At 34.7% G+C, this 26,991-nt stretch overlaps 1 protein-coding gene across 2 annotated transcripts in view; it reads right to left on the bottom strand.

The window, feature by feature from the left end:
• Positions 1–26,991, bottom strand: part of LOC114327606 (tumor necrosis factor alpha-induced protein 8-like protein) — a 151,765-nt gene that overhangs the window by 24,827 nt on the left and 99,947 nt on the right. For both annotated transcript variants that reach the window (XM_028276279.2, XM_028276278.2), the window contains exons 2-4: positions 24,989–25,107; positions 18,688–18,744; positions 5,800–5,954 (exon numbers count right to left, since the gene is read on the bottom strand). In XM_028276279.2, coding sequence (XP_028132080.1) covers positions 5,800–5,954; positions 18,688–18,700 — 168 coding nt within the window. In that variant the 5' untranslated portion in view covers positions 18,701–18,744; positions 24,989–25,107. The remainder of the gene's footprint in view (positions 1–5,799; positions 5,955–18,687; positions 18,745–24,988; positions 25,108–26,991) is intronic.

The following is a 26,991-nucleotide window of genomic DNA, read 5'->3' as shown; positions in this document are numbered from 1 at the left end:
ATTTTGAAAAAAAAACTATTTAGAAAAACGAAAACTGGTACCTTTATTTACCTTCCAGAGATAAATCGATTTCCTCAATTGTGACATTCTAGTACCGGTCATATGCGTCTCTTTTGGGTAGGTCAACGGTTATTTTATCACATAACTTTTTTGTCTTTGATTTTTAAGCATTTTTGACACTTAATGATTAAATTGTGAGGTGTTATAGTACTAGAACTTACTCTTGCTTTAAGTCGGTAAACTACTCCGATTTTTTTTGATAATTTTTTTCAAATTATTTTCGAATTCAAAAGACGAAAAATTTTCAAATCGATTTTTCTAAAAAACGGCACATCCTACCGACTTAAAGCAGGAGTAGCTTTTAGTACTAGAATACCTCACACTTTAATAATCCATTGCTTTTTCTAAAAAACGGCACATCCTACCGACTTAAAGCAAGAGTAGCTTTTAAATACCTCACACTTTAATAATAATCCATTGTCAAAAATGCTTAGAAGTTAAAGACAAAAAAGTTATTCGATAAAATATCCATTGCCCTACCCCAGGCGGGCGCCTATGACCGGTACTAGAAATTTGTAATCGATGTAATCCATTTATCTCTGGAAGATAAATAAGAGTACCAGTTTTCGATTTTCTAAATAGAAGCGTTCTGGAGATATTTAAGAAAAACTAATTCCAAGACGCCATTTTCAAAGAGCTCTAGCTCCCTTAAAAAGCATTTTCGGACTAGGTGAATTGGGCTAAATTGTCTTAAAATTATATGAAGAATCTCCGGTCTTCGTTTGTCGGGAGAGTTTCGGGACACCCTGTATATTGTTCATACAATCTGGTTTTATAGTAAAAAAATTTTCTAAAAATTTTGGAGAAATGCTCTTTTTTAAAATAACTATTAGTGATCTCGAGTGATCGAAAAATCTCAAAGAGTAAAAGAATGTAGGCTTTGCTTTTATAAATATGCTAATTTCATTTTGTTTTTCTGTAAGACAAAAATTGGTTAAGATATGGCTGTTCAAAATTTGCATACACTCGTGATTAGTGACTCATTCAAGCCCTTTCAAAAATAAGCACTTTAAACGGGCAAAACTTACAGATCATATAAAAAATACGTAAGTAAAGTAATTTTTTTGTAGCGGTAACGTTTGATTTCATTTAAAGTACTAAATAGGGGGAGATTTTCATAAATTTTTTACCAAAGATGGGGCAATTTTATTTTGAGCGTAACTCGTTTAGTTTTGATGCTAAAAACTCTTATACTCTGGGCTAATTAGCAAAATTCATGGAAAAGTTATTTACCAGCAATTTTATTGCTGGAATCGAATTATAAGATCCTATATATTAATAATATAGGTATGCAAAGTCCGCAGATAGTGTGCTACTTTTTTTATAAACAAAATGGCGCCGACAAATCGTATTTTTTTCAATTATTGCTCTATAACTCCGAAGATTTTAACTTTACAACAAAAACACTCAAATAAAAATTCACCGCAATTAAATTCTTCATAGAGATATGTTTTTCCCGATTTGTTCCGACGAAAATTTTCCTCGGAAAATTCGGGTTTTCCCAACAAAATCTCTAATTTTCAAATAAAGTTTTAGGTAAGTAATTATTAATCAATAATTAAATAACTTAGTGACATCAAAGCTTTCTTGGTATAGATTGTAATTCCAGAAGCCGGTGAAAATTAAACTAATATTTTAGCAACAATTCAATTGTTAAGTAACAATGTAGGATCGCAATAATAACCAAAATAATCATGATACATCTCAAAGATGAGATTTGATGCTTATTTAATATTTTATCGACAAAATATAAATTCTTCGTTTTTTTGCATAATCTTTAAATTTTGAAAAAAAAAGTTATAATACGCTGCGCTGGTCTAATTAGTAAAGTACAAAGAAAGGTTATTTACCAGCAATTTTATTGCTGGAATCTATATAGTGTGCTACTTTTTTTATTAACAAAATGGCGCCCCCAAATCGTGTTTTTTTCAATTATTGGTCTATAACTCCGAAGATTTTAACTTTACTCCAAAAATACTCAAATAAAAATTCACCCCAATTTAATTCTACATAAAAGCATGTTTTTCCCGATTTCCTCCGATGAAAATTTTCCTCGGAAAATGTGGGTTTTCCCAATAAAATCTCGAATTTTCAAATAAATTTTTTGGGCAAGTAATTATTTATCAATAATTAAATAACTTGGTGAAATAGAAGCTTTCTTGGTATAGATTATAACTGCAGAAGCCGGTGAAAATTAAACGAATATTTTAGCAACAATTCAATTGTTAATTAACAATTTACAGTCGCAATAACAACCAAAATAATCATGAGACATTGATCAAACTTAGGAAGAATATAAAGCTGTGATGCCTATATATTATTTTGTCGACAAAATATAAATTTTTCAATTTTTTGCATAATCTTTAAATGTTAAAAAAATAGTTATAAACAAATTAACATCATTTCTCAGAAATTGTTTATTATATTATAATTTTAAAAAATACTTAAAATGCGTATTTCAAAGGTCTTGAAAATGAATGCTTTAAAATTTTTTTCCAACCATTTGCAAAAAAGTTATGAAACAGCAAAATAAACATACGATTTATCCGTTGTTTATAATTTGTTTTAATTTTTTCAAAGCTTAAAAGTGAGTTTATGGTACAAACTAATTACTCTCAAAAAATATCAAACATTAGTTCAATGGTTATATTTTAATCAAAGATTAAAAATGTTTTTTTTTGTAATTTTTAGCGCGAAAGTAGGAGACATGTTTCCGGATACAGATCCGGAGACAGGTTATAAAACATAATCTTATTTATTAACTACTGTACGTCGCGCGGCGTTCGTCGCTTCGAGTGAAAATTTTAGCTACGATACTGTATTAGTCTACTTTCGCGTGTGTAAATTACAAAAAAATATATTTATAATCTTTAATTAAAATATTACCATTAAACTAATAATCGATATTTTTTGTAAGTAATTAGCTTGTACTTTAAACTCACTTTTACGCTTTGAAAGAATTAAAAAAAATTATAAACAACGTAGTAATCGTATGTTTACTTTGCTGTTTCATAACTTTTTTGCAAATGGTTGTAAAAAATTTTTAAAGCATTCATTTTCAAGAGCTTTGAAATACGCATTTTACTTATTTTTTAAAATTAGAATATAATAAAAATTTTCTGAGAAACGGTAATTTGTTAATAACTACTTTTTTTTTAAACATTTAAAGATTATTCAAAAAAATTAAAAATTTATATTTTGTCGACAAAATATTAAATAGGTATCTCATCTTTATAAGATTTCAAAGTTTGATCAGTGTATCATAATTATTTTGGTTATTATTGCGACCGTAACTTATTAATTAACAATTGAATTGTTGCTAAAATATTCGTTTAACTTTCACCGGCTTCTGGAACTATAATCTAAACCAAGAAAGCTTTATGTCACCGAGTTATTTAATTATTGGTAGATAATTACTTATCTAAAACTTTATTTAAAATTTAAAGATTTTGTTGGGAAAACCCGCATTTTCCGAGGAAAATTTTCGTCGGAGCAGATCGAGAAAAACATGTCTTTATGCAGAATTTAATTTCGGTGTATTTTTATTAGGCTGTTTTTGGTGTAAAGATAAAATGTTCGGAGTTATGGAGCAAAAATTGAAAAAAACACGATTTGGGGGCGCCATTTTGTTAATAAAAAAAGTAGCACACTATCTGCGAACTTTGCGTATCTATATTATTAATATATATAATCATAAGCTTCGATTCCAGGAACAAAATTGCTGGTAAATAACTTTTCCCAAAAATGGCCTATTCTCCGATAATCAGCCCAGACTATTAGAAAAAATAAAAATAAAGATTTTTTAAACACTTGCGTTTTTTCACCCCCAAAAAGGGGTGACCGGTGACAGTCACCCCCCAAGCAAAAGCAACCAATGGCACACTTTCAACTTTGAAGTGGAGGATAAGTAGAACCTAAATCCAAATTTTCATGCAATTCGGTGCTGCCCCTTAAAATTACACGGTATCGCCGTATTTCCCGTTCATTTACTGGGCTAAATGTGGCACTTTCGATTATACCTTTTTAACTGGAAGGGATATTAAATCCGTAAGTATATATTTGTTAAGGAAAGATAGCTTTAGATTTAATTCGATTCAGGGGCCACCACCATCGGTTGACATATGTATGTTTTTTCTTTTCAGTGTATTCAGAACCGCCTGTGGTGTACCCTACTCTACACCTCAGGCGTTTCTGAAGCTTGCTTCTAGCTGGACATTGAAGCAAGAACACATAAATAAACTACAGTCATTTGAAATGTGATGTTACAGAAGGATGCTTATGCATAGAATAGCATGAACACAGAAGAAAACGAACACGGAAGTAGTGCAAGAAATATGCAAATAATACGAAATAATAAACACAATAAAAATAAGAAAGTTACAATATCTTCTTCTTTTTGTATAGACATGATTCTGTCTGTTTTTTCAGTGTGCCTCTAGTAAGTTGTCATTCCATCATTTTCGTGGTCATCCCACTGATCGTCTTCTTATTGGGGAATCGTCTCTCGCTGTCCTGACTACCCTATTTGTTGTCATTCGGCTTATGTGGTCATTCCATTCTATTCTTCTGTTTCTTACCCAGTTATTAATGTTATCCACCTTGCATCTCCGTCGTATATCTGTACTTCTAGGTCTTTCCCATAGAGTCTTACCATCGATTTTTCGAAGGGTTTTCATCTCCTCTGTTTCGAGCAATCTTTTGTCCTCTCTGTGTCGGGTCGTGTTTCTGCCGCGTATGTCATTATTGGTCTGATGACTGTTTTGTAAATTGTGCCTTTCATTTCTTTTCCGATATTTTTATTTCTCCATATTGTGTCATTCATTCAACCTGTGGCTCTGATTGCTCTATTCACTTGATTTTCCACTTATGTTTCGAGCCTTCAGTAGCTAGATAGTGTGATGCCTAGGTATTTGAACTCCATCACTTGTTTTATTATCTGACCTTCCAGCTCCAATTTACATCTTATTGGATCTGCTGTTATAACCATGCATTTTGTCTTTTTTGGGGAAATTAACATGTTAAATTTTCTGGCGGTTATGTTAAATTGGTGCAGCATACGTTGTAAATCATCTTCACTTTGAGAGATTAGTATTGCATCGTCTGCATAGCAGATAATTTTAAGTTGTTTTTCTCCCATTTGGTATCCTTTTTTACAGTTGAGTCCGGAAATCTTTACCCGTGCGTCATCATTTAAAGCATACGAAAGAAGTCGATAATAAGTCGGAAATTTAAATTTACTAAACCCAACAGCAAGTGACAGTAGTAAGTGACTTGCTGTTGCGTTTAGTAAATTTCAATTTCCGACTTATCATCGACTTATTTCGTATGCTTTAAACTTTAAATGATGACGCACGGGTAAAGATTTCCGGACTCAACTGTAGTTCTTACTTTTTTTATTATTTCGTCCATGATCAGGTTGAACAATAAAGGACTCAAGGAATCCCCCTGTCTTATCCCATTGCCGGATTCAATTGGGTCAGTTAGTTCATCTTCCACTTTTACTTTTAATGTGTTAAAATATCTGGGACATATAATGAGGGGCCAGCGATATGAAATGCTAAGACTGATAATACAGGAAAAGATGAGAAGAGGAAGGAGTATAGGAAGGAGAAGAGTGTCATCGTTGAAAATTTTAAGGAAAAGTAAAATAAAAATAGTGATTATCATATCCAACCTTTGATTGGGAGACGGCACTTAAGAAGAAGAAGCCTTTAAAAATATATAATAAAAAGTACTTACGTATTGTTTGGCCAGTCGGTATAAATTATCCAAAAGTGAAGCCGTCGTATCGTCTATGAAGGCCTTGGCTATGTTTTTCCCCGCCATTCGAGAAAGGATCTTCTTTTGGGCCCTCAGCCCTATATCCCTGGCCTTAAAAGCACTTTCAGTCATAACTACAATAAAAAATTACGTTTTGTCTCTCTGTTATAGTCGTTAAGTGATTGGTTAGTGAACATGAATCACTTAATGACAAATCTAAATAGGTCTACAGTCATTACTTATTTTCGTTAAGTGATACCAGTACGAGTTTGTTTACGTTTGTCAAGATAAGATAAAATATAATATTTAAATTGATTGTATTTAAATGTACAATAAGGTAAGGATAACCCATATCACAAGTATTTATCCAATAATAATAGAACTATTGTAGTAATTTTATCAAAAATAGTTTAGTAAAATTTATTTATTTGTATGTATATCTAATTTGTTCATTTAAAATACGTTTGGAGTGCCTATTTTTTTAAATTTCAAATGAAATCTTTATTAAGTTCATTATTTATTATACTTATTGTTTTTATTCAAAAGGTACATATTTTTTGTACTTTTTTTGTTTTTTTCCATTTTTCTGCGTTCTAATTCACGCTCTGTAATTTTAATGAATGTTCTATTGGATTAAACACGGAAGAATCACATTGTAACACGTTAGGGATGAGTCTAGTCGTCAGGGATATGAACTCTTCTAAGAACAAGATGAACAAGAAGAATTTTGGTGAGAATGTTAATTTTGGCATCCCAAAAAGATGCAAAAAAGCTTGCCACTCCTATCCCGAGCTTCCCCCTAAACCGCTTCCCCTTTAAGGGGGACGAAAATCATCTAATATTACAATTAGTGCCGCAGAGGCAATAGGAGAAAGAACAATCAGCACAAACAAACCAAAAAATAATAAATGTTGTCAATGACACCGATATGTACACCGATAAAGAAGACCAACCTAGATATTGACGAAGATATTAACAATGACGAAGATACAACTAATGAAGAGGTACAAATAGCGACCAAGAAAATGAAAAACAGAAAGAATCGTGAAATTTGCAACAATACATAAACCCAATAAACAACCACTATTAAGGCTGTATGACACTATGCATTTTCTTGTATCATTTCTAATATCAAAAAACAGTAAAATCCTTTATAATAGGTATATATCTAAAATCTCTAAAAAAGGGCTACATCACGATCACATAACTAGTTTTCGATTGGTTGATGCACTGATGATGATTGGTAAACCACTGATTGGCCTTGATGCACTGATGATGATTAGTAAACCAATCGAAAACTATATAGTTATGTGATCGTGATGTAGCCCTTTTTAGGGATTTTAAATATATACCTTTTATAAAGGATTTTACTGTTTTTTGTATTACATGGTATACAGCCAACTACAGGAAAACTTTTTCCTTGTGGATTTCTAATATCGTTTCTGATATTAGAAAGTTATATACATTTTCTTGTACGTACATTTGGCCCCTGTATGACACTATGCAAGTTCTTGTATCGAAAATTGTAAGTAATTCGGCACGTGATTGGTCGAAATTTTGTTTGTCACCCTGTGTCACGTTACATTGGTACGGTAGTACTGCGTCTACAGCTGATTTTAAGGATTTTATAAAATTTATAAACTTTTAAAAACTTATAAATTTAACATTTTAATGTTAACCAGAATTTTTACGTTGACTGTGGTTGATTATTTGTGTTTTTATTTTGTTTTGATATTTGTGCTAAAATATTTGCATTAGAATTAGCTTCAGTTTGATCCAAATTAGGAATTATTGTATTTTCCTCTACTAAAAAATTATGCAACATGAAATCCAAAGTTATAGTTTGAACTTGACTAGGAGCTACATATATGGTTATTAGTAGAACAGTAGTCCATATATTAAGTATCAATAAAATATTTATAAATAATACCTACAAAAACACAAATAAATTCATCAAGACATAATATGATCCCATTTTCAGCCGCCACTATGACATTTAGATGTTTTATCAGCAGGTTTTACGTTTTTGCTCTTTGCGCAGAAATTGGCGCAGTTCTTGTACAAGAATCTGTGTCTGACACAAATTCTTGTATCGTTTCTGATATCTTTTCTTGTATCTGTGTATGACACTATGAAGTTTTTTGACATATCAGAAACGATACAAGAAAATGCATAGTGTCATACAGCCTTTAAGATCCCTGAAGAGGTGGTATGAACATCACAAGAGTTGGGACGATAGAATAAACATGACATGATAGAATAAACATGTCCTACAAGAAGAAAAAGAAGAATAAGGTGTCCGCTAACCATCATAATGTATTCTTTGGAATTTTAACACTAATTAGTCCCACACCTAAACTCGCCAATAAATTCCTACTCTTAATTTTCCCATCCCACTCGTACATCTAGGTAAGCATTCTCATTTCTGACACATGCATTCGTTGTTCTTTCTTTTTAACTGGCTTATATTTAATGCCATACATCATATTTGGTTTATGTCGGTCGTTTTTTAATTTCATTGACCTTTTGCTATCATATCATCCATAACTTGCGTACTTCCATTTTATCCTTACCGCTCTAACTCTACTGCACCTATCTTCATCTATTCCTCCATTTATATATACTTAATTCAGTTCTTAGATATCAAAAGTATTATTTTTTACAAATCACACAGTTGAAGTCCCTTTCAATTTTCCCTACCAACAGCGATTCATCAGCATGCACTATGCACTAAACAATATCAACTTGGAATATGTACCTGTTATTTTAATCAACCTTACATAACTCTTATCCTCATGGGTAACTCCTTTTTTATCATGTATTTTATGATATCCATCAGTTTAAATTGGAAAGATTAGATGTTACTATTTTTATTTAATTTGTTCTGAATCTGATTTATTCTTGGTATTTATTATCTTCCTTGACATACGTTTCTTACATAAGTTCTGTTCTCTTCCTTGACATATGTTTCTTACATAACAAGGTTCCTCAAGGTTGAGGAAAGGTCCTGGTAACAATTTCGCCTTGTGGCCACATAAGAACAAGGGTAACACAATCTTTAGAACTATTATTAGACTTATAGTCTCTTGTATTTCTACTGATCCGACGCCCTGAAGGGCACTAGAGATTACGAGAAAGAAAGTATTTCTACTACTGTCACGTATAATCCCTATAACAGTTTTATTTTCTATCCTTGGTAGGCCAATTTCTTGAGGAGACAACAACTTCTTGAGGACACAGCTGTCCTAGCACCTAGTAACGAACATCTAATGACTAGTACCAGTAGTATGGTTCATTCCACCAACATACGTCTGTTTTGGATTATCGTGACAACGAATATTTCAGTGTGCAACATAAGAAGTACGAAAGTAAATGGCTCTAATAATAATTCCAATAAACAGCAATGTAATTTGCAATTTATTTTCGTTCTTCATATTTTGCACAATAAAATATTCGTTGTCGAAATAATCCAACACAGTCGTATATTCATGGAATAGGGTATACATAACACCTAGTTTTAACCAGAGTCACCATCGTGTTCGATTAGAACACCCACCTACGAGACCGTAAGCAAGAAGAGGAAGTCAGTATTAAAAATATATCTATTTTTTTTATATATTATACTATATACTTTACTATATCCTATACTGTGTCTATATCTACTACTTTTATGTATCTAACTTAGGAGCTATCAACGAAATGAACTAGACGTCCCTCCTCTACCTTCTTTGTACGCCAAACTATAGCTACACGAAGGTATTAATTATTAACAGATTTTAGATTATATAGAATTCATTCCAAAGGTAGACACGAAGTAGGTATTTGACACTTCATGGTATTAATTTTATTAACGATATTTGATAATAATAATATTAATATATTATTATGTAGTATGTTTACTGTGCATATTTGATTCTTGCTCAACGTAGGTACCTACCTTTTACTCATCAGGGTGTATTTTATATTCTTACATAAGTTCTCTTCTTTCAATCTAGAAACGTAGAAACATTATATTTTTATCTTATTCGATGACAATATTTTATGTAGGTACTTATAGTTAATTTTAAAAAAGAGTCTCATAAATTTTATATTTAAGTTGGAATTTTAGACACGGAGAATAAACACCTGGGATCTACAAAGTGTGTTGTAAAGTCTTTATGTTTAATTGACCATTCATTTCACAGGTATTTAATTTTTTAATTATATTATTCAATACAATGTCATTTCAAACGTAATTTTAACAACATTTATTAGTAATGAAGACACCACATGTTCATAACTGTTTAGCCATATTACATAGGTATTTATATTCTTGAGCTATTAAAGTATACTTTATTTTATCATTATTATCTATTAATCATTGGGAACTTTTAATAATTTTTTTAGAAGTACATATTCTATTCTGTACATCTAGTAGATATGTAGACATTATGAATGACTACATGATATCTTTCTGAGGCCCTTATTGGTCAGTTGACGTTGGATCCTTTATTTTTTCTGTAGACGGAAGAAGCAAGCAAAGCAAGCAATTTGATTCAACCCGACCTGTGGGAGATGTCCACCCTATCGAAAAAGTACATTCGGGTGTAACAATTCATTGGGGCGAGGTGTTTTGACCCGAGTTCAAACAGGGATCACCCCACCTCGCTCCAATGCCCCAGGCCATCCCTTTCCCCCCATAGCACGCTGATTCGCGATGGGGGCACAACTATCGAAGCCAAATGCTCTTCACAATGGAATCCTGGGTAATAAGATTCCATGTGGTACCCTAATCGAATGTAAAAAAAAATTAGGCTCAGCGTGATGCGCTCTATGCCTTTATCCTCTTACTTACTTAACCGCGGAACTAAAAATTGCTTGCTTGGGCCCCAAGCCATTGTACCAAGCCCAATGGAGCTCGGTCCAATGGCTCGGAACTCAAGATTTTTATGATTTTTTTGTTTTTGTGTGATTTCTTTGTTGGCTTGAGTCTTTTTTTTTTTGTTTTTTTGTGTTTTTTTGTTTGGCTTACGCCTTTTCCTCTATTTTCTACTGGTTTGCTTACCTGGTCGTGATGTTGGACCTACGCTTTGGTTGCGTCTTTTCTTCGGCACTTGGAGTTTCGAGCTACGAACTAACTACTATCACTTTTATTTGTCTTATTTTATTCACTTTAATCCACTATTTGCTGTTTAGGACGTCTGTGCTTCCATCGGTGGAACTCGTCATACCTTAGCATCTCTCGCAGTATGTGACTTGGGTGGTGCTCCAGTTCCGCGAATTTGACCCTTGCCTTGTCTGTCATAATTTCGGTGACTCTCACCTGTTGAAGTTCTCTAAACAGGAATCTTTCTGCTACGTATCTTGGGACTCTGGCTGCTTCTCTTAGGCTGCTGTTATGGACCGCTTGTATCTTCTTTTTGTGAGTGTTACATACTTGTCCCCATGCGAGAGATGCGTATGTTAATACAGGTAATATTATGCTGTTTATTAGTCTTAACCTTGTTTTTAGTTTTAGTTTACTTTTTCTGCCTGTGAGTCCTCTTAATGTTGCTCTCGCGATGTTGGCCTTCTGGACTGTGGCTTCTACTTGTTTTTGGAAGGTTAATCCTTTATCCATGACGACTCCTAGGTATTTAGCTTCATTTTTCCACTCGATGGGGGTGTTCTGCACCGTCAGCTGTTCTTCTGGCTGTTGTCTTCCTTTCTTGTATAGAACCGCTTGCGTCTTTTCTGAGTTGATGGCTATCTTCCATTTTATACTCCATTCCTCGATGTCTTCTAACGCTGTTTGCAGGTTGGTCACTGCTATGTCTACGTTCCTATGTTTGGCCGCTATCGCTGTGTCGTCGGCGTAGAGGCTCATAAGGGTACCTGGTGTTCTAGGTACATCAGCGATGTATATTGTGTACAGCAGAGGTGACAGGACCGCTCCCTGTGGTACTCCAGCCTCCGGGCTTCCGAGCTCGGACAGGACTTGTCCTATCCGAACCCTGAAACTCCGGCCGCCTAAGTACGAGGAGATTAGCCTCGTCATCGCTCCGCTGTACCCGTAACCCCGCATTTTGTATAAGAGCCCCTTATGCCATACTCTGTCGAAAGCTTTGCTTACGTCCAGGAATGCTGCTCCAGTGTACTGCTTGTCGTTGAATCCAGCTGCTATGTACTCAGTTAGTCTGAGTACTTGTAGCTCGCTGGAGTGCTCTGCTCTAAATCCGAATTGAGCTTCTGGGATTATCTCTAATCTGTGTGTTTCCGCTTGCAGTCTGCTGAGAATGATTCTTTCCACTATCTTGCTGATCGCTGGAAGTAAGCTGATTGGCCTGTAGTTCTGCGGGAATGTGTGGTTCTTGCCAGGTTTTGGGATCATAATGAGATGGGCCTGTTTCCATCTGTTCGGGAATATTTTATATCTTAGTATCGCGTTCACTATGTTTGTAAAGTACACTATAGCTCTTCTGGGCAAATACTTTAGGGCTCTGTTTGTTATTTCGTCTAGACCAGGCGCTTTTCTCGGTGAACTGTTTTTGATGTGTTCGTTGATTTCTTCCGGTGATGTTGGGGAAATGATGTCATCTGGGTCTTCTGGTCTTTCTTCTTGTTCTTCGACTTCTTTCAAGAAGTCGTCGCCTTCGTTTTGGTGGAAGTTTAGGTTGCATTCTCTTTCGAGTGTAGACCTCATCACCTCTACTTTTCCCTCTATGGTGTATACCATGCCGTTTTCTCCATGTAATGGGGGGATGGGTTTTCTGTCGCTTCTCATCATTTTCTGGAGCTTCCGAACGTTTTTCATGTTTGAGTCTAGTTCTTCCATCTCTTGTACAAAGTTGTCCCATTTTTTGCTACGGTGGAGTTGTAGGGCCGTTTTGACCTCTCTGTTTAATGTATTTGCCCAGGTTTTGTCTACTCGGTTTCTCGTTCTTCTGGCTATTTGCTTCGCTCTATTTTTTTCCCTTATCAATTCTTGTGTTTCTTGTGGTATGTCTTTGAACCTTCCCGTGTGGATCTCGACTTCTTCCTCTGTTGTGCTGTTTCTGATTGCTTCTTGGATGATGTTTTCGAGCTCTAGGACTTTTTCTTCTATTTCTTCAGGGTTATTTATAACTGGCACTATATTTATTCCTTCACTCACTAGTCTTTTATAGTTCGTCCACTTTATTTTCTTTTTTGTTCTTTTCGGCGGGTTTGTCTCTTCCCATGTTCCTATTTCTAGTAGAATGGGGTTGTGGTCTGTTGTTCCTTCGTTCAACGTAATTAGTTCTGATTGTAGTCCTAGGTTTTTGGCCACAACGATGTCGATATGGGTGGGAAGTCCATTTCCTGGGAAGTGTGTTGGTTCTTCTGGGCCCATTGCCACTGTATCTTCGTTATTTTCTATGTAGCTATTTAGTAGTCGTCCGTTTCTGTTCGTAGCTCTATCGTTCCAGTTGGGGGATCTTGCATTTAGGTCTCCTATTATTATGGATGTTTCAGCGATGTTTAGGAACGCATCTAGGTCAAGATCCATTAGTGGGTCTTGCGGTCTTACGTAGGCTGATGTTATTCTGACTGCGCCTTGCCTCATTTTCATTTCTACTGTTGTTGCCTCCATGTTTACCAGTGGTGGAGTCGTGAATCTGGTGTGTTTAATTCCCTTCTTGACTAGGATGGCCGTTCCTCCTGATCTTATAGTGAGGTCGTTCCTATATACATCGTACCCAGGAAACTTTAGACTGAACTTGTTTGTTAGCTTGGTCTCCTGAATTGCTACGATGTCCATCTCATATCTGTTGGCGAGTTCATCCATGATGTTTTGATTTGTTGATATGCCGCCCGGATTCCAGGAGCCTATCCTCAAGTATCCCCTGTCTGCCAGCATTACTTCTGTGCCTCCCTGGTGCCCAGTATCACTTCTTTGACTACCTTAGTCACTATGTTGGTGACCATTCTGACTAAGTAGTCCTCGTCGTGGGGGATCGCTGCGTTGTTCTGCGTATTCTGCGTGGCCTGGGTGTAGGAGACGCCGGTTGCTTGTGGTCGTCCTTGCTGTGGTTGTTGCTGTGGCTTCTTTGGTGGTGGTCTTCCCCATGTAGGGCACCTAGGGCATCCTCTGTAGCTGGCTGGAAGGCTGCCTTTGCAGTTTGCGCATGTAGCTTTAACATCTCTGGCCCGTTTGCACAGCTTTGACCGCATGATCCTCACCGCATTTGACGCACTTTGGATCTTTGTGACACGCGTTCTGGGCGTGGTGGTATCCCTGGCAGTTGAAGCACTGCATTGGTCCGGTTGCCTTTCGTAGATCCTCTACCACGACCTTCATGTGGCACAGGATGGTTATACGCCTCGCCGCCTCGACGTCCCCCTGATTCAGAGTCATGACGAACATCGGTAGTTGTCTTCTTGGGCCGGCTCTCGTTGACATATTTTTAGCTGATGTCGTTCTTAATATCTGCCTCTGTGGTATTCGTGGGTAGCCCTCTTATTACCATTTTGGGCTTTACTTCTTCCTCGAATGGGAAGGCTATCCACTGTAGTCTTTTGTCTTTCAGGGTCTTCGCGTATTCCTCTATGATGTGAGTCATTTTGCGGTAATCTTCCGGGCTTTTCGCCTGGATGAGGGTTTCCCTACCGGCACTCCTGGAGATCCTGTTCACCGTGATGACATTTTGTTTTTGGGCTAGACTGAGGATGGCCCCTGTTTCGCTCCCACTCTGTAATTTTATTACAGGCGGCTTTCGTTGGTGAGTTACGCGTGAGTTGTTCAGGCAACGCGGCAGCGTCTTCGTCTTGGTTTGTCACCATTCGGTCCGACTCCGAAACACTGGGGCGCCGTGCGGCAGGCGTATCTCCACCCGTGCTTGTAGATGGATGGATTGGTGGAACTGGTTCTCGGGGCAGGTTGAAAGAGTCTTGTGCTGGGGGTGAAGCAGACCTCATAGCAGTGTTTGCTTGGAGTTCCCATGCCGTCGCCTCTTCTTTTGAAATCGGCGATTTCAGTTCTGGAAATTCTTCTTTATTCTTCGGTTTTTCTCCTCGAATCTTTTTTATTCTCTCCTCTGCGGTTGATTGTGGCATCTTGGCTTCAGGGAGTGGCTGTGGTTTTTTGGCTTCAGAGGCTGGCTTCTGTTGTTGAAAATTCTCAAGGAGTTTTCTTGTCTATTTCAGTTCTGTCAACAGTTCGTCCAACCGGGTTGTCATTTTCATCATTTCTTCTCTTTGTTGAGTGATTTCGGCCCTCTGTCGCTCGTTTTCGATCCTTTGTTGTTCCATTTCGGCCCTGTGTCTCTTGTTTTCTACTTCTTTCTCTGCCGTCATCGTTATTAGCAGCTGTCTCATGGCTGCCATGTCTTCTTTTTCATTCTTCTTTTTTACCTTCTCTTTAATGTCTTCGTTTGCTTCGCTGTCACTCTCTTTGGCTCGTTTGGTAGTGCCTCTGCTTGCCTGCTCTGCCTCGTCGTCCATGGGCTCTACTTCTGGGTTGTCCCTGTCTTTCTTTGTTTCTTCGTCGCTCTTCTTTTTCTCCTCTTTCTTCTTTTTGGATTGTTCCTTTTTTCTCTCGCTCCTAGGGAGTTTGAAACCATCTTTCTCGCTTCTATCATCCACGGATGAGTATCCTTCGGTTCGGAGCTTAGTTCCTGAAACAGGTTTGGGCCCACTTTGCGTGAGCCCTCATAGATTGGCGGGGTATGCGCCATGGAACGGGGCTGTGATCGAGACCTAGCTCGATCAATCGTCTGGGGTTGGGGGCGAACGGTCCTAATTTTGGAGAAGCCTTTTTTTCTGCCGACTGGCCCCTGCACCAAGCTTCAGGGTTGGCTCCCTGCACCAAGCGCGGTTGTTCACGTACCCAGACAGAACTGGGACGGGATCCTCTTGCTGTTCTCGTTCTACTGACCTAGGGGCCGGGGCTGCACGATGTAGAATTCTAAAAAAACTACACCTTGCAGTGTCGAGGTGCAATGTTTTAAATCACACCCTTCCCTTACGGAGGCACAGTAGAAATCCCGTAGCGGGCTCCCGTCGAGCCCGCTTTACTTTTTCTGCTAACCGATCTCTAGCTGTGGCGTCTCAGAGAATCCAATAAAATCAAATTCCCTAAGTTTCACCACATCCAGTCGATCGGCCTTTGCCTTTCCTTCTCGCCTAAGGCTTAGAAGTTCACGATTTCGCTACCACGCTTACATTCGTGATTGGAATGAAAATTCCTGCTAAACGTGCAACTTCTTCCACCGTTGGCTCCTCGTCGTCTTCTAGCCTCAGAGAGTGAGCACCGCTCAACTGTTGTTGCGCTTACACTCGCAACTGGACTGAAAAGTCCACAGTCGACTATCCCCACCTCGTTGGCTTCTCTGCTGCTTCGCTTCCGCTCGTACGCGTGTTACTGCTCCGGTGGTCGGCACCGGACGTTACTAATTTGAAACTACTAACTGTAGACGGAAGAACGATTCGTGCTGTCTATGTTCCGAAGGTTGGCAAGCATCATCATCATCAAAGCTATTTGTACAGGGTTTCTCATTATATTTTGACCCCCACTTATTTTCCTTAATTTCGGGAATACAAAAAAAGTTTCAAATAAAAGTTGTATTATTTAATCTGTACCGACCAACAGTGTAGCAACAGACCAAATTGTGTATACAGAGAGTGCCCAATAAAATGCATCTTCAATATTTCAAATGGGACACTCTGTATTCTTTATAGTTTTGAGTAGCCCTGCATTTCCTGATTACAAATATATAACATAGTGTAGCATTAGTTTTGTTCTATAATGGCGTATGGTACTACAAAAGGGTAACCATCTATGCAACTGACATTTCAAAATTAAACATTTATTAATTTATTATAAACTGTCAGTCATCATTTTATTTATTGCCTTATTGCCGATCCACACAATTTAATGTGTGGATCGGCAATAAGGGTACCATTACATGGCCACCAAATAGTCCCGACTTAACACCATGTGATAGCTTTTTATGGGGGTTTTTAAAAGAAAAAGTGTATTTTGATTCAAATACAAATATTAACACTATCACGGCAAAAGTTCGCGCGGAAATTGAAAATTTAAATGTTCATAATAACACAATATCTGACGCATTAGAAAATTTGAGACGAAGATATTACTTGTGCATTGATAACAATGGAGAGCACTTTGAGCATCTATTGTAATCTTAAATGTAGTATTGTATCTTAAATGTAGTATTGTATCTAAAATGTAATATTGTAAGTCATTAATTTTGTATTTTGTTGACTTTCTAAATAAATTTTTTTCTTATCTTAGTATAGTATAATAATACCATACGCTACGCTACGGAGACTATATTTTAATTTCATAGCAAATGGAACAGTCCATTTTTCATAAAGGGGAGGCCGTATACCCGTATAAACCTTTTTAAAGCTGTTAATAAATAATTGGTAAAAGGGGGAGAAGTGTACTTTTGAAGTGTGTAAAATTAATAATTCTTAGCTGAGCGCTTTCGGCTTATAAAGCCATCTTCGGAGCTATGGTCAAAAAAGTCAAAATACCACTATGAAGAGAGATGGGTTCCATTTATGATATGAAATACTTCTGTTTCTTATGTAGTTTTTTCCAACCAATAAAGTCGATTGTCGAATTGAAGTCGATTATCTCGAAGACGGTTAGAAATATCGAAATGCCGTTTTCAGATTTGGATTCAGAAGAAAAAACTACTTAAGAATCCATTGATAAATCTGATCTGAGTATTGCAGGAGCGGCAACGCAATAACTCACACACTTTTGCGAATTTATAAACGAAATGTGTTCGTTGAAAAGGTTCTATACATAATTGTTATAAAATCAACGGTTCCGTGGTTACGGAGGGTGAAAAGTGGAGGTTTTCGATATTTTTTATATTATTTAGGCAATTGATGATAATTTTGGGTGGTGAGGTTGACGTTTCTTCAAGGGCTTATCACTAACATAACATCGGCCACTGAAATAGCAAATTTTATTTACAAAACACAATCCTGTTAAAGAAAATTTCTTTCATCAGTAAAAATATTAAAATTGCCCGAAAAATATAAAAAGTATCGAAAACCTCCACTTTTCACTCTCCGTAACTCTGGAACCGTTGATTTTATAACAGCTATGTATAGGGCCTTTTTTGTTTTAAATTTTATGTAAAACATTTTTGTATAAAACATTGTTTACGCTAAAGCATAGTTTTAGAAATATTGACGAAAAACGTAAAAAAAACTACTAATTTACCGACTTCTTCCCCATCTCCCCCCCAAACCGGACGCTTAAAATGGTTTAACTTTTTACTGAACAATATGTGGACCATATAGAACAATTTGGTGTTGGAGGATAACTTTCACTTTGGGATGTTTGGGTTTGGGTCTAGTTATACCATACTATTGATGTTGAATCAAATTGTGAACATTACAGTTGCAGAAAAAAACAAACAGAAATAGGTAGCATTAATTTCGGACCCCAGAAGTATCATAGATTTTCGAAACGGACCCTCATGGAACCTAATTGGTGACCCCTGGTCTAGTAGACTCGTAGAAAATATGAAATGGCTAGGGTAGGCTAGTAGTAGGCTATAATAATTATTGTTGACAACTACTAATAAAAAAATGAGAAAAAACCGGTAGGTATTTAGATTTTATTTAAATTTTGTTATTTCGTTAATTAAGCATGTTACTGTAAAATATATTTCTGATGTTAATACTTGTTTTCCTAAAGTGCAGATAATTATAGCATCGTAATACTAAATACTTTCTGCATGTTTATCCGGAGAAACAACCTCGTAAAATCCTAATTGTATATTCGAACTGCCTTTTAACGTTTTATGTATCACTCAACGAAAATAAAACTAAACACTTCGCGTACAAACGAAATAAAAGAAAACTCCGACAGTTTCTGGTGAAAAAAGGAAAACAAACACTTACTTGTATCCAACATCTAGAACAGTGGCTCAATGACAAAATCAGCGAAAACAAACATTCCTATAAAAATAAAAAGAAAAGGAAAACATAAATAAATCATAAAATCAAAATTGATGGTCAAAAAATAAAAATAAAACTATGTCAGTAGTAAAAATAAAAGTAGATCGTGGAGTCAATGTAGTTTTTTTCTTTGGAAAAATCATAGAACATATAATAATTTCATTAAAAAATGTATAATAAACAACATATCAAAAAGTTCTTCCCCAAAAGTGGATGCATAATTTTTTATTAAACAAGTTAACTGCAACATTAGTTGTTTTGTAAAATACCTATCAAAATATTTTTAAGTTTATTTAATTAAAATTTTAGAAAAAAACTGACTAGATACTAGATCATAAAAAAATTCAGAAAATTCTACACAAGTAACCATATACATATAAAGATTTTTATCAAATTAAATCTACAGGTTTTATAATTGTTTATTTATAACGCGCGAATTACTAAATTTAACATAACTTTTTAATGAATTGATTAAATTAACTTTTAGAAATTGGAAATAAAAGAAGAACATTAAATCCATTTTATAGTTATATTACGAAGAAAACAAAATTATGTCCATAACTACAGTGTGCGTGAGCAGCAAGTGGAACTTACATGAGTTTTTTAATTATTTAAAAATATGTTACTAATACAATTTTACCTACACAACTCTCAAACTGACACAAATTACGTTTGGAAAGAACATTTTTTAAGTCAAATCAACACTGTGAAACATATTTTCAAGCTAGAGCTACATGTTTTCTTGCATACTACTTTGTTTTCTTGGTGCTACAATAGTTGATAAGGATTTTAATGAATTTAAAAAATTTAATTTAAAAAATGCTGCAAAACCTAAACTGATGCAGAAATGCAAAAAAGCTGGATTATTCTGCACTATTGCTTGCTTTCATTGTTCTGGGCAAGACTGTTTGAACTGTCCAGTTTTCATTGAAGAATGTGAATATGTTACCTTAGTTGGAGGTGATGCTGATGACATAGATTGACATAGATTTTGAAGAAACTTGTTTTTTCTAATATATTTTAATTTTTAATATTATTGTAAAAATTATTTGTATCTTTTCTTTTAAGAATAAAGTTCTATATTTTTTTATTGAATTATACTTTTTCATTTCAAAAATCCGCCATCTTGGATCCGCCATTTTAAAATTTAAATTTTCAATATTTAATTCAGATTAAACAACCTCTCAAAAATAAATAGAATACATTTTGTAAAAAATTAGGATTTTAGAATTTTTCAGTTTCTTAAGACAAAAATCCGCCATTTTGGATCCGCTATTTTGAATTTTCAAATTGTAATGTCAGATTCGTATTCAGCATAATAAAAAGCAAAATAGAAAAATTTTAGATCAAAGTAACATGATAAATTCACCGAAATTTAAAAAAATATATTTCATTGTTTAAACAATTAATAAACAATTAGTGGCTAAATTTTTATGAGTAGAACTTTTACTTTAATATATTTATTAACTAAAAAAAGGTTTTAGAAAACTATCAGATAGTTATAATTTTTTTCCGAAACAATGCTTGTGTTCAGTTTTTCACATGCAAAAAATAATCTTATAATATTAAAAAATAATATTTTTTACTGTATTAAACCCCTAATAACTACAATCCTGAGTTTTAAATAATTCTTAAGCCAACCTTGACTCAACAGTTAGTATTAACCAGCTTCATCCCTACCCAATATAGACAATTTACTGAGACATTTTGTGAACTGCAAACGAACATTCTCTCTCTTGATTGTCAACCGCCGCTGTGGACATTTATCTTCACTGCTCTCTCAGCTTGAAAGCAAAAGTTTCTAGCTCTCTTCTGTTAGCTGCTGAAGGATAAAATTATAAAAACCTCTCTTGTGTTAGCTTTCTAAGGCAACACAGTGATGTGTTGCGACTGTATTAGGGTACTGTGTTCTCTCTCAGTACGAGAACCTTTCTCTGGGTTCAACTATTATCGAGAACCATTCCCTGGGGTCAATTATCGCTGTATAAACGCTTTTTCTCTCTGTGCAATAGTATAAAACCCTAATCCGATATAGACAAACCACTAATCCGCCAAAAACAATTAAACCTCGTACGAAAAGCAACCGCGTGTGAAACCGTCATATGTGATGTTGATCTATGCGCGACTGATGAAACAGTGACTTAAGTAAGATTTTTTATAAACTTATAATATTGTCTGTATATCATAATCCCTCTCTAATCTACCTTTTCTATACTTCCACAAAATTTATTATAACTATGTGACTACAGCTGTTTCGGCAGTGCCTTTCTCAAGTGATTTAGTTTACTATAGGTTTGCCTTTTTAAAATCTGTAACTGAAGAGGTTGAGGAGTGGGGAGCTGTTTGTCTCGAGTTGGTCATTCAGAATTATATCTGTATTTTTTAATTTATTAATTTCCATAGATTCTAATAAAGGTAGCTTAAGGCCTTTATTTTGAATATGCAGAATTTGAAACTCTTCATTAAAATAATGATTAGGATCTAGAAGGTAAAGTGCGTATGTAGAAGTGCCTGTTTTTCTATTGCTGAAAGCCCTTTCGTGTTCTGCTATCCGTTTGTCAAAGGTTTTGCCAGTTTGACCAATGTAAGTTTTCGGACAGTCACTACAAGTTAGTTTGTAGACACCACTCTGTAGTTGTTTTTTCTTTCGGCTCTTATTGTTTTTAATATATTTGCTTAAGTTGTTCTTAGTTCTGAAAGCTGGTGTTGTTCCTTTCTTTTTTATGTATCTGGCTATTTTTGTTGTTATCTTGCTATCTTGGTAGGCTGACCATAGCATGATACTATGATACATAGACTGACAGAAATTCCCATGTCAAAAAATAACTTCGAAATAGAACTGAATTTCATTAAACAAATAGCAGTAAACAATGGCTATAACGAACAAACAATTAATAAAATTTTAAACCAAAAACTCCATAAGAAAGCCCTGAAATTAGTCTATCCACCACCACAGAAAGAACCCAGTACCTTCTGCTCTATCACAGATACTGACAAAATAACAACAAAAATAGCCAGATACATAAAAAAGAAAGGAATAACACCAGCTTTCAGAACTAACAACTTAAGCAAATATATTAAAAACAATAAGAGCCGAAAGAGAAAACAACTACAGAGTGGTGTCTACAAACTAACCTGTGGTGACTGTCCGAAAACTTACATCGGTCAAACTGGCAGAACCTTTGACAAACGGATAGCAGAACATAAAAGGGCTTTCAACAATAGAAAAACAGACCCTTCTACATACGCACTTCACCTTCTAGATCATAATCATTCTTTTAATGAAGAGTTTCAAATTCTACATATTCAAAATAAAGGCCTTAAGCTATCTTTATTAGAATCTATGGAAATTAATAAATTAAAAAATACAGATATAATTCTGAATGACCAACTCGAGACAAACAGTTCCCCACTCGTCAACCTCTTCAGTTAAAGACTTTAAAAAGGCAAACCCATAGTAAACTAAATCACTTGAGATAGGAACTCGGCCGAAACAGCTGTAGTCACATAGTTATAATAAATTTTGTGAAAGTATAGAAAACAAACGTTTTCAGGGGTTTATTTTTAGATAAAATGAACTTCCATCAAGTAACGGTCGAATCCATCAATAATTTCATATATGTACATGCCTTAATTGTACAGCATGTTTTCGATCTACATTGACTCCACAAAAAAAGAAAAACGTAAATAAAGCATAAAACTCAATATTGATGGTTAAAAAATAAAAATAAAACCGTATCGGTAGTAAAAATAAATATAAATCAGGTTAAAAGCTTGATGAGAAATACATTTTAGCCGTCTCCTAGCAGTAAAACCTCGATAGTGCCGATAAGTGCTCTGGAAAATGACTTTTAGGCCAGTTTTCTATTAAGTAGATGTATAGCGGAAGGTAATTTTATCGTGAGTTTCCCCTGTCTGGAGCGGAAGTAACGATAAGGCAAAATTCGATTTCACCCCGGTATTGCCTAAGGTGAAAAAAGCCACTAGAGGGTTTTGGTTCTAAATTTACACCTCCAACGTAACGATTAGATCAAACGATATAAGGTAAGTGGAGTTTAACATTACACTTCGTGGGTGGAGTAAGTTTACTGAGATTCTCAAGTTTATTCGTCCTCGGGTTTCATGCTATTTAGGTTAAGTTAGATTTGTTGTACTTATCTAAGTATTTTCAGTAATAATTTTTCTATTTGAATCTCCCACGTGTTGTCTGCAGTGGTGCACGCAGGGGGTCTTAGGGGTTAATCTCCCCTCCGAGGGGGAAGGAAGTAGGAAAATGTAACTTGTCTTTCACAAACAATACAAAAAAATTTCGGTTCCCAAGCCCCTCCAGAGGAAAATTCTAGATACTAAGCATCAAAATTAACGCACCACCTTAAAAATGGGACATTTTTGATATCTTGTATTTCCTAAACCTGTTGTCCGATTTGAGTAATTTTTTTAGTATATTATAGCTTAATTCTTCAAGAATATCGGTGTAATAATATTATTGCTAAAGAGGTAAGTTTCATTGTATACCGGGTGTAAAAATGATACTGTGTTTTTTCCTCAAAGTTTGGAACACCCTGTGGAATATTCTAGCGTATATAAAATATTAAAATTAAAACCCTACTGTAGCCTTAGGCTTTCTTAACATTTTTCTTTTTGATTTATTCGCTTATGTTGGATATTAAAAAAGTTGGGTAGGTACTTTAACAACTAGCAATGTTATTCATCAATACATGTTTCTAAATAAGTGCGACAAACTTTAAGGGGTAATTCTGCATGAAAAAATAATGACCGTTTGCTTTATAAACATATGCCCGCAAATGCTTTGTTTCCGAGATACGGGATGTTGAATTTTTTCTTACAAACTGACGATTTATTTATTGCTCTAAAACTGGTCGAGATATGCAAATGAGGTTTGGTAGATTTTGAGGTAGTTATTGGGCGTTTTTTTTGACATACAATTAAGAATTTTATATTCACCATTGGTGTGCATACGGGTATAAACATTTTAGATACATCCCGTATGCACGCCAATGGTGAATATAAAATTCTTCATTGTATGTCAAAAATGCGCAATAACTACCTCTTAAAACCTACCAAATTTCATTTGCATATCTCAACCGGTTTTGGAGCCATAAATAAATCGTCAGTTTGTAAGAAAAAATTCAACATCCCGTATCTCGAAACGAAGCATTTGTGGGCATATTATGTTTATAAAGCAAACGGTCATTATTTTTGCATGCAAAATTATCCCTTAAATTTTGTCGCACTTATTTAGAAACACCCTGTATTGATGAATAACATGGCTAGTTGTTAAAGTACCTAACTTTTTAAGTAGAATGTTAAGAAAGCCTAAGGCTACAGTTAAGTTTAAATTTTAATATTTAATATTCGCTAGCATTTTTCACAGGGTGTTTCAAACTTTAAGGAAAAAAAAAACAGTATGATTGTTACATCCGGTATATAATGACACTTACCTGTTTAACAATAATATTATTAAACCGACATTGTTGAAGAATAAAGCTATAATATACTAAAAAAATCTCTAAAATGGGACAACAGGTTTAGGAAATACGAGACATAAAAAATGTCCCATTTTTAAGGTGGTGCGTTAATTTTGATGTTTAGTGAAGATGTGATAATGGAAAAAACTACATGGTTCGGTCATGTTGTCATGTACCAAGAATGGAAAATCCAAGAATACCCAAAAAAAGTTATTGAGTTAAAGACAGGGAGGAGTGGAGACGAGTACGACCCAGGATAAGTTAGATATATATGTGATAGACAAAGAAATGAGGGACACAAGTCCAGTAGATACCGATTGGAATGACCGAGATTCCGGGAAGAATGGCGATCAGCAGTCCTAAGGTATCCAACTTATCTGGTGAGTTGACGCAATAAAATACGTTGGTGGTATGTAAAAGTAATTGTGGAAAAGCGAGTATTATGTAGTGCGTTAATTGCTAGAAGGAAGTGTGAAACGCCAAAGGGTAAATTCAAAAACGACCATAAAGGGGTACGCCTCTGTTTAAGTTTTTTGTTCTACATTGAAAGGAAACTCACAATAAAACATTCTGTTCATTAACGTTTTTTTTTTGTTTTTGAACGGAAGATGTTGATTCGCGTTGGCCGGCGTCACTGGTCGGGATCAGAGACACTGCCAATGAGTGTCGTTAAAACGGTCTTTAACTTAATAGCCAGAGTTCAAAGATAACACGCCATGAAACTACTCTCAGCGATAGCCATATATAATACTTACATAGACAATTACTACATTCTGTTGCGACGTATTGATAAATTATCCAACTTTCCAGCTCCAGCATGGTGGTCATTTTTAGGCAAGAATATCGGCAGTGAGGTAATTTAGTTTTAGACCATCTGAAACAAAAACAAACGTTCATTAATGCAAAAAATACTTATTACGACAATTATGAAAATTTTTTTGAAAGATTAATTTTCTTAAAATCATAATCTATTATTGATCTATTTTGCATCGAATTTTGGTTTGGAATATAATATACTGGTAAGTTTTGCTGTGGATTCAGAGAATAATTGAAACAAACGTGGTTTAAGTACTTTTATTTTAAATAAAGACAACTCACTAAATTACAAAACATCGCCCCCTTTTTTTAATTTTTCACCACGAACAGGACCTATATGGACCAGGTCGGTGGATTATATCCTTTCTAAGGAAAGAGTCTTTCCGAGTGTAGTCCAGGGCGGATCTGTTTTGAGATAGACGTTGAGAGGTGACATTAATTTTTTTGCAGAAATTGCTTGGAATTAACCCATGTAATAATAATTGAGTTATCCTCCCACTCAAAAACGTCCGCAACATTGTTTAAATAATCAAAATGTCAAAACATGAAGGAAAAATTCGATTTTTTCTTGGTTTTTGATTATAACTTTAAAATAACTCACTTCCGAGAAATGTTGCACTAAAATAAAAGTTGGGTAATTAAATTTCCTACATTATAAGATTGGTTAAAATTTTTTAAAATTGTTACCCTTGTTGCAAAATAGCAATAATTGCGAAAAAAACATAAAAAATCTATTCGCATTTTACGTTTTTCAACCATTTCTGCTAAACTTAGGACCTTCATATTTCACCCAGAAAAATTTTATGATATAAAATAATACTGTAAATTTATTTAAGATCGGTTCAACAGATTTTGCAAAATAAATTTTGCAATCCAGCTTTCGCAAAAAAAATTCATTTTTTCAAAATGTTGCAGGACTGAAAATAAAGCAGATAGCAAGTTAATTTTTTTTTACAAACAGAAGAATACTGTACCTTTCATTTGCAATTTGCAAAATTAAAATCGGTTAACTACCACGGTGTCAGGAATTTTTTTAAATAAACATTAATTTTTGGTGCTACGCGCAGGACAGCGGTGTTCGATTCACATAAGTTGATTTCCACCAAAATTTCTTCCAATCTTTATCTAATATATTATTTTCTTACTCTATATTTTGCTGTATGTTCATATTTTAGTTCCACAAAAATCAAACTAATTTGATTATTGTTTGTGAAAAATTGTTTAAACAATTGCATATGTTTAAAAATAATACACTTTTATTTTCTTAATTAAAATATATGAACAAAGAAAGTTTTTGCTAAAAAAAGTGTTATTTCAAAGGACAGAGTATGTGTTTTTATTTTGCAATAAACAAATGTATTTATTTATTTCGAAATGTACTAAAAAAAAAATTAAAATTTATCAATCATTATCAAAGGTCATTGGAATGCCCAATAAGAGCGAACGTATCCGCTGTCCTGCGCGTAGCACCAAAAATTAATGTTTATTTAAAAAAATTCCTGACGCCGTGGTAGTTAACCTATTTTAATTTTGCAAATTGCAAAGGAAAGGTACAGTATTCTTTTATATGTAAAAAAAATCATCTGCTTTATTTTCAGTGTTGCAAAATTTTGAAAAAACGAATTTTTTTTGCGAAAGCTAGATTGCAAAGTTTATTTTGCAAAATATATTAAACCGATCTTAATGAAATTTACAGTATTATTTTATCATATCATAAAGTTTTTCTGGGTGAAATATGAAGGTCCTAAGTGTAGCATAAATGGTTGAAAAACGTAAAATGCGAATAATTGTTTTTTTATGGTTTTTTGAAATTATTGCTATATTGCAACAAGGGTGACAATTTTTAAAATTTTCAGTTAATCCTATATTGTAGGAAATTTTATTACGCAACTTTTATGTCGGTGCAACTTTTCTCGAAAATGAATACTTTTACAGTTATAAT

This window comes from Diabrotica virgifera, chromosome 1, assembly GCF_917563875.1.
Source record: "Diabrotica virgifera virgifera chromosome 1, PGI_DIABVI_V3a".
Taxonomy (NCBI): Eukaryota; Metazoa; Arthropoda; class Insecta; order Coleoptera; family Chrysomelidae; genus Diabrotica; species Diabrotica virgifera.
Note: the sequence above shows the minus strand (reverse complement) of the source record. Positions and strands in the feature narration are given on the sequence as shown.